At 41.4% G+C, this 14673-nt stretch overlaps 1 protein-coding gene across 2 annotated transcripts in view; it reads right to left on the reverse strand.

Moving 5' to 3' along the window:
- The window catches only part of DGKI (diacylglycerol kinase iota), a gene marked incomplete at its 5' end in the record, with an annotated part of 458035 nt that overhangs the window by 233320 nt on the left and 210042 nt on the right, over positions 1-14673 (reverse strand). For both annotated transcript variants that reach the window (XM_082631691.1, XM_082631690.1), the window contains one exon: positions 13935-14000. In XM_082631691.1, coding sequence (XP_082487817.1) covers positions 13935-14000 — 66 coding nt within the window. The remainder of the gene's footprint in view (positions 1-13934; positions 14001-14673) is intronic.

Below are 14673 nucleotides of genomic sequence, written 5' to 3' on the forward strand. Positions count from 1 at the left end.
GACACAGCAAACATGCTAGGCAAACCACTTAATCCTTTCTGCTTTCTCCCTTCACCTGGAAATGGTAATAAAAAAAATACAAACCTCTCGAACGGCTCTGAGTAGTTATAAGCAAGAAATGAGGCAATGCATTCGAAAAGTTCTTTATAACACAGTACACGTAACTGAAGGAGTCCATTTAGTGCTGGAGCCCCTTCCAACCCCTTGCTGACAAAGTCCTCTAGTGTGCCACGTGTGAATAGTTAGCAATACTCTATTGAGTGGTGCAGAGTGAGAGCATCAGCCCATCCCTCTATTGATTATTGGCCTTCTGACTTCAAGGAGAAACAGATACAGTTCAGCGTAGCCCTGACAGCCAGGCTGAAACTAGAAACAAACAACAAGGCCAGCCACAACTGGGGCACTGGGCACTGTGCTTATGCAGAACTGTGATGAGTCCCTTGGAAATGAGCCTGGTGTAACCAGCTCTACGCTTTGTTTTGGATTCTCTAGTCTGGCAGAGTCACAGTGGCCATGGCTTCACCGTTACTGTCTAACATAAAGACATAAATAGAACCACACTGGAGCCTTCAGGCACCAAGTTCCTACAGACCACCTGCAATGGGGAGGTTTTGGCTGGGATCTCAGCACAGCAAAAAGAGCCAGATTCCTAATTACCCATTTTTAAATTCTGGCCCAAATCTGATATTATGGTACTGACAGATGCCCTAACTGAATTTCAACTGACTCTGGTTTTTAAGGGCTATTTTGGCTTTGTTGCCTCTTTCTCTTGTGCAATTTAGGGCTTATACCAAATAGCACTCAGGTTTACAGCCTTGGCTGAAACCAGGAAAAAGGGCTTTACTTGAAACAAACTATTTTATTGCTTACGTGTTTAACTGAGGTTTGAGGGAGGGAATTTCCTGACTGTAGCCTGACTCCCTGTTTGATTTGATTTGATCCAAGAGTTGATACTGCTCTTGCCTCCAAAACTTTAACCATCACCAACAAAATAAACCTCTCCATATCCACTTGCATATTCAAAGCTCACAAAGTATTACAAAAGGTAAACCCAAGGGAATTATAAGACTAAATTAATATCTATCTTAACACAGAGAACTTCATTTTTGCTCAAATACTCCCTTTCATTTTTGAAAAATGTATATACTCTTTTACACATTTTATATTTAATATCTAAAATGTTCATCCCACATTTAATTAGATGCAAAGTTCATTATTTCTAGAAAAATTTAAAATAAAACTACTATAGCACTTTTGTAAACTTATCCAGTGGGATAAAAATACCACAGCAATTTGATACTCACAATGCAAGAGGAAATTTTTCCCATCGGAGCCCATCTCAAACTGGTTGTGCCGTTCCCATGCAACTGCTTTTAACCAGCAGAAGCTGACAACCAGTGACGACGTTTCACGGTTTGACCAGCTGAAGCTCGTGAGTAGCTAAGACCTTTGAGTGACCTAGGTGCAGAGCCACACCAATCAACCTAATTGAAAACTTTTTTCTAACCAATAGAAAACGACATTTGTTTGACCTTTGAGTGACCCACATCAACCTAATTGAAAACGTTTTTCTGACTAATAAAAAATGGCACCTGTTTTAACCCATGATCTACAGACTTACGGACTAATTCTGTCCTATCCAGAGCTCAAACTTCAATCTTTAATTAGCAAAGTCACCATGAACCGATCTCTTTCCTTGTACCTGCAAATTGTTGACTTTTTCCCATCAACAAACTATTCAGCCCAGTTTTCCACAGATAGTTAGTTGTACCCTTGCCTGGCAGTGCGAATCACTGGATATTAGGCTAATTTTATAATATGCCTTTTCCTTGGGTTTATCACAGTGTAAAAATGGTACCATTAATACTGTAGTTTATGCAAGATTAGGGTTCATTTACTCATAGAAAATCTAATTTACCTGAACTTCCTAAAACTTCCTATACTGATTTTACTGGTTTTAAGCTAAAATTTTTATAAACACTCAAGATTTTCAAAATGTAAACATACACTGAATTAAAATTGAATTAAAATAAACAATATCTTTATAAATTGAATTATGGTAACCAATTTTTTAATAACTTCTGACAGTGCTGCAACTTATGTGAATCTACAGTTACTTTATTAGAATTATCATTGAAAAATCTAAATTCTTGTCCATTGGGTTTAACTATAATATACTTTATGGCATTAATTAAGAGCTCTGAAAGTTTATCGATGCCCTTATTGTCCATAATATGCCCTCCGTCAAGGGTAATCACTGACTCAGGCACATAGATTGACATTTTATTATTCCTCAATAGAGCCTCTGCATCCTTCCATTCTAATGTTGGTAATTACGATTTATTAACCCGAGCCAGTCAGTCTTATTATCCTCAGATGGTTTCTGCTTTTTCCATTAATTTATCTGACAGCCCCTGCTACAAACTATAGGTCATAAATTGAGTCTCCTGGGGAGAGCGGTGCTGGGAAAAGCAAAATTCAGGGCACAGGATTCTCAGCATAAGTTAACACTGTTACTACAGACTCGTCAGACTGTATGAAGAGAGTAAGACATGATATCCAGAACATTGTCCTCAGAGGCAGATGACTTCATGGAAGTCAATGGCTTAACCTTGCAATGAATGCAGAATTGAAATTAAGCCTATAACAATAGTCACTGGTTTACATTTCAACTTAAGTGTTAACTATTTTAACTGTGATGTTTATATTTCATATTTTTATCACCCTTCTGATTCTAGGATAAAAATGCTGTATTCAGATACTTATATTCAATATGGCCAAAAGTGCATACAGAACTTTAACTGTTGGGTTTATATCTTTGTCCTAGAATACCAGGGAAGTTCCTTACATGAAAATATTTACCTAATGACACAACCAGCTACAATTATAATAATGGTCTTCCATGAAAATTAATGTCCATCTCTGACTGCTCCATAATTGAAAACCTTCCCAATAAAAAGTATAATTTTTACGCTGGTAGTATTCACCAAGAAGGTTGTTTTTTGGAAAATTTGTTTTTAACAAAAAACTGTTTTTTTTAAAGTTGATGTTATCACAGTTACCAGCTACAAATCATTACAGATATTCAGAGAAGCCATATAATCTATAATCTTGCTGACAGTATGACATTCCAGGAAATAACTGGCTGTACTCTCCACTCTTAACTGAGGAAAACGCGCTTTCACTGGTAAAACTAATTACACTTTCTTTCTGTTCAAACTTAGACTGTTTTGCTATAACAGCCCCCAGACAACTGAGAAAAAGACTTACAAAATTTGCCAAAATTACCCTGATTATGTCCCTCCTGGCTTCATGAATTTATGTCAAAGGAATATCACCAGATAATGCATGCCTTAGAGAAAGAAAAGATTCTGCTACCTAGCAATAGTTTTGACTTCGCTTGGGATTTTAATAGTCAACTGATGGGTTTTCCAGCTGTCCCTAATATAGCAACTCTAGCAAGCCAACTGCTGTGAGATTTTAATTTCTGCTACTTCTATCACAGCAATTCTGGCGTCCCTACTCCACTTAACATGAACTGGTTTTTTTGGTGTTTTTGTGTTTGTTTGTTCAAGTTTCAAATGCCATCCTAGTGTTAGATCTACTCTTCCTGGTAGTATCTCAGATGACCTAATAATCTTTTCACACCAATGCACCCAGCCAGGAACGTGCAGAGGCTGCTCAGAGAGAAAAAGGACTGCATCTCAAAAGATCTAGCTGTATGACCTAACCAATATGTACCAGCAGGAATGGGAAAGTGTGTATGGGACTGGGTCCTGAGAGTGCAGGACAAAGGGGGCAGGACTTAAAGCTGGATAAAAGAGGGTTTCTCAATGTCAGAGCACTCATCTACAACAGAGAATTTAACACATTATCAGGAACCCCAGAAGATGGTGCTAACACTACGACAAACACTAATACTAGAATGGCGTTTGAAAACTTGACCAAAAAAACAGACCGTGTTAAGTGAAGTAGCAATGCCAGAATTGCTGTGATAGAGGAAGAAACAATCAAAATCTCACAGAAATAGGCAAGTTAGAGTTGCCGTGGCATGCCAGGGACAGCTGGAAAACCCATCAGTTGACTCTGTCCTGCAAGAGGGCCTAAAGGATATTCCACTTACCAAAACAATAAGTAATGTGCTGGTGAGAAGGGTGTCATCATCGTTGAGAAGCTCTCCTCTCCTCTGTAGGTTAGGCTTGATGGTAGGAAATCCTACAGAGTGAGCACTCTTGATACCAATTAGTATTACAAAGTTCCAAAATAATAAGGAACATGTGGCAGCACTTAACCATTAAAGCAAGGTGGGTGCAATAACTGCAAGACTGAAGTTCCTGCCATGGGGGCTTGACCAAATGGTTAATACAGTACGACCTCCCAGAGGCAAGATAGATCATTGGATAAAAGATGTATTAATCGATACAATAAAAAGAAATCAAGAATGGAGGATCAAGATATATGAGGGCAAATGCTCCAATAAAGGGTCATGATTTTTTTTTTTTTTTTTGCTGTACACGGGCCTCTCACTGTTGTGGCCTCTCCCGTTGCGGAGCACAGGCTCTGGATGCACAGGCTCAGCAGCCATGGCTTATGGGCCCAGCCGCTCCGCGGCATGTGGGATCTTCCCAGACTGGGGCACGAACCCGCGTCCCCTGCATCGGCAGGCGGACTCTCAACCACTGCATCACCAGGGAAGCCCAAGGGTCATGATATTTTGCCCCATTTCTGGACTAAAGGAAATTTTCAAAGATAGAACCCAAAGGGCAAGTTCCCAGGAGAATCCTGCAACATCATAGCAAGAGTCTACGGCAACATCTCCCCAGATTCTATCTAAAAGGATCTACTTGGTCCATTTACTTGGGTAGTTGTACAGTGGGGAGAAAGAAATGTCCAAATATTTTAAAGACTGTTGGGCAAGAGTCCAGGTCAACATGTATACCCAAGCACTGGTGTATGAAGCAGCATCATGGTCCCCTACTAGAGTAGGGATGTATGAGGTCCAGTTTAAAAAAAGGAGTCCTGGATCAGGGATGGTTTATAGAGAGTCTACTGTCTCCACAAACCCAGTAGGGTTATTTCCCCTGGTCCCTAATTTTATAACTGAACATGCTGGGAGTTTGGCAGAACTCCAATACGGGTTTCTTGGCCTGCTGTGTAAGTGCTGGCATAGTAAGAAAGCCCAAGTGAAACACTCAACCACCCTCCCAGTCATATCTAAATCAAAACCAATGTCACATTCTCAGAAGTAATAGGTATTAAATGAATAATTTTGTATGTTATGATAATGTTATTGTGTTTATTTATTTATTTATTTTTAAAATTTTTATTTGTGATATGCGGGCCTCTCACTGTTGTGGCCTCTCCCGTTGCGGAGCACAGGCTCCGGACGCGCAGGCTCAGCAGCCATGGCTCACGGGCCCAGCCACTCCGCAGCATGCGGGATCCTCCTGGACCGGCGCACGGACCCATATCCCCTGCATTGGCAGGTGGACTCTCAACCACTGCGCCACTAGGGAAGCCCCTATTGTGTTTATTTTTTAAAATTATTATCTCTTTATGTGCCACCCTTAAAGACGAAAGGAGGCAGCGGTGGTGTTCCCCAAAATATCCCCATTTAATTCACCAGCTGGGCTCCTACAAAACCAGATATTATAGTGGAGAATAATGCTGGACTACCACAAATGCAACCCAGTATACTCTAATTGTAGCCACTGTGTCAAATTTGGGATCTTTTGGCCTTGAGTATATGACCTATGGTCGTCGATTTAGCAAATGAATTATTTTCCTTCCCTCTCTGAAAGGAGAATCAAAAACCATGCGCATTCACTTGTTAGGGTTAACAGTGTACTTTTACAGCCTTGTGCCAGGGCTTTTAACTCTTCTGAATCTTATCCAAATATAGTGCAAAGTAACCTGAACCATATGAACGTTCTGAAGAATACCACTTGGTCCACCATATCAAAGCTATCATATTAAGGTGGATGAGCAAGAAGTGGCAAGTATATTGGAGGTTTTGGTGAGACAGAAGGTGGGGAGATAAGCCCTATGAAGAATCAGAGGTCCCACACATCAATGAAGCTTCTAGGGTTTAGTGGGCCAGGGTGTGCTAGAATATCTTGCCTAATCTAAAGGACAAATTATTGCATTTCACAATTTTAACGACTAAGAATGAAGCACGGTACTCTGTAGGTCTCTTTGAATTCTGAGGCAGTATATTCCACACTTAGGAATACTGCCTCAATCAGTTTATTGGATGATATTAAATGCTGCCAGCTTAGAGTAGAGCACAGAACACGAAACAACTCTGCAGTGGGTCCAGTCTGCAGTGAAAGTAGGCCCTGTCACTTGCAGCAGGCCCCATGCTATTAGAGGCACTGGGTAGGAGAAAAAATGCGCTATAGAGTTTATGACAAGCACCAATAGGAGAATTACAACATAGACTCTAGGATTCTGAAATGAGGTCGTGCCATCTGTAGGAGAGATTTGTATATCTTTCAAAAGCAGCACCTGGTACGTTACTACGTTATGGTGGAGGAATACCTGAACCACCAGGTAGTCATGAGCTGGGTTCTGTCAGATCCCTAAGTCATAAGGTTGTGTGGGCCCAGCTGCAATTCACTGTTACATTTAAATGGGAATATATGGGATCTGGCACCAGCAGTACCAAAGAACACAAGTAAGACACATGAGTAGGTAGCTCAGACTCCCCATATTATCCACTGTTATAATACTAGGCCTCTCATTCAACTCACACCTATGGAAATATGGGGATCCCTTATGACCATCTGAAAGAGAAGGAAAAAGCTGTGATAGATTCATGGATGGGTCAACTTGGCACATGAGTCCAAGCCAAAAGTAGACTACTCCTTCACTAAAGCCTACTCAGGAGTTGTCCTGAGGGACAGAAGTGAGAAGAAATCCTCCCAAGGGACATAACTTCAGGGGGAGCAGCTGGTCCCCCACTTTCTGTGAAAAGATAAGTAGCCTGATATAAGAATATATAATGACTTACAGGTAGCGTTGAATGACTCGGCTAGTTGATCAGGGGCCTGGAAGGAAACAGGAGATCAGGGGAAGAGGCACATGGATGAACATAAAGTGAAGATCACTGTACTGCACATTAATGCCCACCAGAGAGCATTCATGGTACAAGAACTAAAAACTTAGATATAACAACTCAGACTCCACACGTTGTCATGAGCTATCCATAGCACTATGGGCTCGGAAGTGGAGCAGCCGTGATGGCCGTGATGAATGCTACGGCTGGGCCCAGCAGCATGGGCTTCCACTGCCACCACTGCTACTATCACTGATGACTGTCCAGCCTGCCAGCCAAAGATACCAAAGCTGGACACTCAATATGGCACCAACCCTGAAAGGGTACCAACAGATGCTTGGTGGCAAATTGATTACACTAGACTCCTTCCACTCTGGAAGTGGGAGCCAGTCACCTTGACCGGAATCAACACATATTGTAGGTATGGGTTTACCTTTTCCTTCTGCAGGGCCTCAGCCAGCACTACTAAGCAAGGGCTTACAGAGTCTTTGACCCACCAACACAGGATCTTATACAACACTTTCAGACCAAAGAATACATTTTTGTATTCTTGAAATGGAGGTTCAGGAGTGGGCATATGGCCATGAGATACATAAGTCCTACCACATCCCACACCACCAAGAAGCTACAGGCCTGACAGAGAGATGGAAAGGTCTTTTGAAGATGTGACATGGGCTTCAGCTTTGAGAGGGTATCCTATGAGCACCATCCTCTAGTCTCAGTATATTGACCAAACTCATGATCATTTAATGGTGCTGTGTTTCCATGGTAAAAATACATGGGTGCAGAGACCAAGGAGTGAGAGGAGGAGGAGCCCTGCCTACTATCACTCCCACTGGCCCATTTGGGGAATTTGTGCTTCCTTTCTCCACAACTCTGGGCTCTGAGAGTCTGAATACCAGATAGGGAATATCTCCACCATGGATAACAGGAGGACCTTAAGCCTTAAACTACCACTGCACCAAGTTACTTTGGTATCTTTGTGTCAAGAGACTAGCAGGCACAGGAAGGAGTCACCATCTTGATCCTGATCATTAGGTGGGGGATAGTTATTTGACAATGGAGGCAGTAAGACAATATCTGGCACCCAGATTATCCACTGGGGCATCCTTTCTAATTCTTCGAAAACTTTTGATGGTCAATAGACAAGTGCAACAGCCAAGACCAGGGGATCAGACTGCATAGGGTAAGGGTCTTGGTCACTCCACCAAGTAGGTCACTGCTAGAGACTGAATGCTTGTGTCCCCTCAAAATTCCTATGTTGAAACCTAATCCCCAATGTGCTGGTATGTGGAGGTGGGGTCTTTAGAGGGTAATTAGGTCATGAGAGTGGAGCCCTCATGACAGGATTAGTGTCCTTATAAAATAGACTTTTATAGCTCCCTTGTCCCTTTTACCATGTGAGAACTCAGCGAGAAGATGGTCCTCTATGAAAAAGAAGTAAGCTCTCACCAGAAACCGAATCTGCCAGCATCACAACTTTGGACTCCTAGCCTCCAGACTGAGAAATAAGATTCTGTTGTTTTTAGGCTACCCAATCTAGGGTATTCTGTTACAACAGCCCAAACAGATGATCACCTGGACAAGAAGAGTTAATTGAGCGTGAGGTGACTACAGAAAGAGTGGTTGAGGAAGGAGATGATGAACATCAGTTGCAGACTTAAGACCAGCTGCCAGAGAGAGGGCTGTAGTGTATCCCACTAACCTTCCTCTTAAATGTTTCCCCAGGAAGTCAGACCAACCAGAATCCCGGAGGAACTTTTCCGAACATGTATTTTATGAAGGAAGTGACTCTGAGAAGCACAAGGGACAGACTGTAGTAGATGCTGATGTTCCATCCAGAAAACTCTGCTGCGGGCCTGAGGCACTCAGCTCATTCTCCCAGTTGATAGGAGTGTTGGAGGCTGATGGCTTTCCAAGGAGTCACCTTTCCATCCTTAAGCATTGCCCTAAGCCTGAAAGAGTCACCTTGGCCAAGGACAGCCCACATCCAATGACTGGTCAAGGCAGGGCAACTCTGAGGGGCTATTCCAGATCCTTATGGGACTGGCTGAGGCCTTTGTTGGAGCTGCACTGCAGTTCAACTCCTCCTTCTGTACAATCCTCATGCCTTCTCTTGTGAAGCCTTTTCTGAAGAAAGAGCATTAGGGACCAGAGTGACTAGAGCATCCCATTAGCTGTAACTACTAGGACACCGGCCATGCCAAAGACTAGGGAAGCAGTGGCAGTAGCAAAACGTCTCTACAGGTGAGAACTGAGTGACTTAACCACCTGGAGACCACAGCAAGGAACACTCTGCTTCCGAGCCCTCAGCCCCTATCCCCCCTTTTTACAAACCACTTTGAAGTATGAATGACATACAAAAAAGCTGTACATATTTAATGTGTACAACTTGATGAGTTTGGAAACAAGTATACACCTGTGAAACCATCATCACAATCTGTGCCGTAAACATATCCATCACCTTCAAAAGTTTCCTCCTGCCCTCCTTGGTTACTATTATCTTTTGTGATAAGAACACTTAATATAATATCTACCCTCTTAGAAAAATTTCAAGTATTCAATATAGTATTGTTAACTACAAGCACTATGCTGTAGATCACAAAGACTCATTCATCTTGCATAACTGAAACTCTGTACCCTTTGTACCTCTTCATTTCCCCTTCCCCAGGTGAATCAGGAAGACATTATGCTCAGTAAAATAAGCCAGACACAGGAAGACAAATACTACATCATGTATGATACCACTTATATGAGGAATCTAACAGAGTCAAATGCATAGAAGCAGGGAATAGAATGGTAGCTGCACTTATCTCCTTCCTTGATACTCAGCCAAGGACAGAAAGAAAAGCCAGGCTTCCAGCAGCTATGTGGGCACAGGCTCCATGGAGAGGCTAGATTTCTTTGGACTTGTTGTATTACCCACTTTACATTCTCAACAATCCTCCTGAGGCTAATGGCATCTGGACAAACATACAGACAGGTGAATAACCAAACCTGCCTAACTAGTGAATGGATACTCACCCTTGAACTTCCTTTCCTTGTTCCTAACTCTGCAGGGTCTCTTGAGAGCTGACCTCCAGGGCTCACACATTTTTAAACCAGTAAAGAATGGTGCTTCTTTACTGAAGGAAACATCCCCCAAAGCTCCAGGTCAGTACTTTCCATTATTTTTAGACTCTCTAATCCCTTTCATTATTCATCCATATCTCAACCACACCCCCATGGAATGTCTTAAATCATTTGTGTCATTTTTGCAATACAAAAATGCCAAGGATACTTCCTTTAGATGGGTATATTTCAGTTACTGTACAAGTTCATTTTAAATTCATTTTTAACAATATTCATTACAATAAAGAGTAGTTTTGACATTTTCCCATTTAATTAGTGCTACCTGCAATTTAATTTACTTTAATTATATATGAAAGTACATATAATTTATAGATGAATAATTCATAAGTATGTGGCATGTTTGGTTAGGAAATTGGAAGACTTCAGAAATGTAGACCAAAGTTAGACTATGTATTGTTGTGTTAAAAACTGCTTTCATGATTTGATGTTTGAAATTTAAAATTTTTAAGTTTTAAAAAATTAGCTCGTTTATTTTATGACTTTTATATATGTTTCCAAATGAAGAAATAAAAGATAAAATTTCAAGTTGCAATGGACAAGCATATTTCCACAACTGCCATACTGCTGGGTTTGGATGGTTCCTTTAAAAATAAAAGGTCAAATTAGCTATAATCATGACTATCTTTTTTCTTTGCATATTGATTTTTTTTTAAGTACTACTAGGGATAACTCAGTGTTGAATAAATCTCGATTGAATGAATGCAATGTGTAGATGTGGTGAAGATCAGTAAAGAGGTACGTTTGCAGAATAATTATGCAGCTTACTTTTAACCATTGGCCAAGTATAGGTTTACACTAAATATGGGCTGGATCAATCCCATTGTCCCTCTGGATCCACTCTCCATCTTTCTCTACCCTGTGTCCTGTTGTAAAAAGTTAACTTTTATGGATTGCCTCAACAATGTCTCTTGTGCTCTGGTTTCTATCGGGTTTGGCCACTGGAGACTGAAGGTGAGTGAAGTTGGGATATTTATTCCCCCAGCTGGTAGATCACTTCAGGCTGGCTAAGTCTCATGACTTAGTCTCATGACCCCTTGAGACTTGGCTTGACCACAGATCCCTGCTGTTACTAGCCTTGAGTTTTTCACTATCCCTTGTAGTTTCTTTTCTGCTCACACATTTTAAATATTCTCTTTATTAAACACTTATCAAATTACATAATTTGAGTGTGACAGCTCTTTCATAATGTAGGACTATGAACGAAAACAATGTAAAACTACGTGATGCTCATAAACATGGCAGCCTGGTAGTCAGTGAATGTTAAAGCAACTGAGCAACTGAATCACGAGCTGTCTCATCTGATATTCATTATATGACACACACACTCAGCCAAACGCATATTCAAGGCTTGAGAGAAAATTAGTCTCAAATATTTACTGTTGATTCTAAAAAGTAGAAAGTGAAACCACAAATATTCTTAACCACAAACACTCGCAACCACAAACACTCGCTGATAACCCCAAAAGTTTTCAAACCACTGGTTTAAACATTTTTTTTGCTAAGTAAAGTATTTTTTACCCCATCCCAATGGATAAATTATGGAATAATGTGTATAGAAGTCTGTGTGTGTGTGTGTGTGTGTGTGTGTGTATGGGGAATGGTTTAGAAATCTCTGGATATGTAAGAATGTACAACCAACTGTACTGATGAAAACTATGCATAGCACCAAAGGCTGAAATGAATCTTCAATCCCTTAATCTGTAAATGGAAAGAGAGTCACTCACTAGTCTTCCTCTAATCCAGGGCAGAAGCCAGGCTCCAAAGAAGGGTTATTTATTATCCAGCAAGGAGACACAGGTTTAAGACCATCACATGCCACAATTGCTTGAGTCTCTGAGAATCCATAAGCAGCTGGATTATAAACACAGGACATGAATATAACAATACAATATTATGGGAACTTTACATGAAGAGCTGGGCTCACAGATTTCCCTGTGGAGAGCTGTGATGAGCAGCGAGCTGTGAGTGCTCTGAGATGCCTGCCTGCGGACACTGGGCAGGAAGAGAGACATGGTCACAGCAACTCAGAGTGCAGGGTGTCCAGTTCTTCCCCTTTGGTTGACCATGCCAACAGAAGACAAGCCAGAAAAGGGAGTGAGATACGATGCTAGGGAATACTTGTCACAAGATATATAATGCTTATTGATTTTCTTTTAATAAAATTCCTCCAAATCTATTATGGCTTGAAAGTTGCTGAGGTGGTGCCAGCTACTAGGCTGTCCAGTGAAGGTATTTTCTCCAAAGCAAAGAACCTGTTCATCCAGATCCTTCATACTGTCCACATCTCTGACCTCAAAATTGGCCATGCCTACCTGTTTCTTCTCTCCTACGCATACACATGCACACATTCTTGTGGGAAAGTTGTAGACAGTCTACAATCCACTAAGTAAGAGAAAATCCATAAGCCCTAGGGCAACAGCAGAACGGGAAGGAATAGATGGAGCCAGTGAAGGAAGGTCATGTGAGGGTAGAGGGCTGACCTCCTTTTTTCCAGCCATGTAAAATGGCTGGTAAGCAACTTTCAACTCCTCCTCTCTCCCTCCCTCCTCCTCTTCTTTTTACCTCCTCCCCCTTTTAACCTATTTTGCCTGTCCTCTTTCCAGGCTAGAAAGGAACCAGCTGAGAGTCACTGTGTTGAACTGGAGGAGATAATACCAGTTATAATGGAGGCCCACACCCTTGAGACTAAAGTGTGCCACCTTCCAAAGAAGAGCTTGGTAACCAATGGCTACAGCATATTTCCCTTTCAGGCATTGGGAAAACAGCAACATTAATCAAACTTTTTCCATGTCTCGCTTGCCCTCAACACTACTCAGGCAGCCAAAACTTCCTTGCCTCCCTCTATTGTCAAAAATGCCATACTGGTCAGCTCACCCCAGTGCTTGACCCAAAAGAGTCACATGAATAAATAAACAAATTAGAAATGAATTGATGAGGAATATACTCTCCCAGATTATCTTGCTCTCTACCAAATCAAAACTTTGCTTTATTGAGACCAGCTTACGTCTATGTAATTTTTTTAAAAAAAAATCTTTGTAGTAGGATTCACCACCAGTTTAACTTTCTCTGAGGATCCTTTCATTCCTAAAGTAGATCTTTGTCCACTGAAAAAGCCATAATCCAAATCTGTTAGGGTCAATAACATGGAATCTACAGAGCATGCAGCTGTCAGATCCCCACCTCACTCTTCCAAGTGGCCCTGCACCCTGAGGGGCCTGTAGCCAGTCATACCTAGAGAGTAGACATAAATCACCACATATGAGAAGGGCATCTCTTTCCAAGAACTGGATAATATCCCAAGAGAGCAACACATTTCCTGCTTCCATGCTGTCCGTCTACCCAGTTCTGCTCAACCATAACATATCAACACAAGTAGTATTGCTCATCAACCTACTGATTTTCTGTTGGTGTTCAAAGAAGTATGATGGGCCAGCAGTCCTCAGGAGGGAGTTTTAACAAAATAGGAAGTATCCTTTTTTTAAACTATCCACAATGAAATTCACTGTAAAAGTCCATCCATCTCTCTTAAAACGTGCTAATTCCTTGTATGGAGACCACTGCTTCTTGAGTGAGTTCTAGAACAAATAAAACACCTCTTAAGGGAAGGGGACCTAGAGAAGGGAGGCCTTTGGGAAAGGAAGGGACGTCCTGAGCCCTGGATCCGGGTGACTGGACTCATCTACCTTGGGTGCTTGCCAAGGCCTGAGGAGCCTCCTGTGATGACCGTGGGGTGCAGGCCCCTTACCTTACCACACTGCTTACATTTTCCCTCCTGCCGACGCCTGTGTACCCAGTGATGACGCACAAAATTCTGTGGGAAAACAAAAGTAAATAAACATGTTTCAATTCCCAAACTCCAAGGTTAGTTTTCTTTTTAATGTTTTAAGAATAAAGATTTCCGCGAACAATCATCTAAGCCCATCTAAGCACAAAAACAAATATGTGTATGTGTGATTTGTTTAACAATAAACATGAACCCACTTGGGAAAATGAAGCCAAATCTCCATCTTCAGTGACCTTTTATATCTGTAGAAACCATTAATCATGCCCTCCCTCTGTGGCTTCCTGGTAACTAATGGCCATAATGAATTCCCGTTACTCTGCTTTCCGTCTAGTAAAACATTGTGCAGATTTGTGACCTTGAGCTGGGGCGGTGGGGGGAGGGTGGGTAACTGAGGCAGGTAAAAGAAATATCCTTAAAGAAATGAGAAGGAGAAGGAGAGAAGGACAAAGACATCCCATTTTTTAAACAAATATGTATTTAATGCTTTATAAATGCCAGGCAGGCACTGTACTAAACATTTGAGCCAGAAAGAACTTAAAGAAATTAAATTCTCAGAAAGAAACAGATCTCCTGATTCGGGACTTACATGGTGACAGCTTTTCACTAGTGAAAGTGAAGGAAGAGAAAAGCTGAAGGAAATTGATGACAAAGACAAGAGATGTGGGCATATCGCGAAATTCTGCGATGAGGTTGTATTTAA

Source organism: Mesoplodon mirus, assembly GCF_964341445.2.
Source record: "Mesoplodon mirus genome assembly, chromosome: 9".
NCBI classification, from domain to species: Eukaryota; Metazoa; Chordata; class Mammalia; order Artiodactyla; family Ziphiidae; genus Mesoplodon; species Mesoplodon mirus.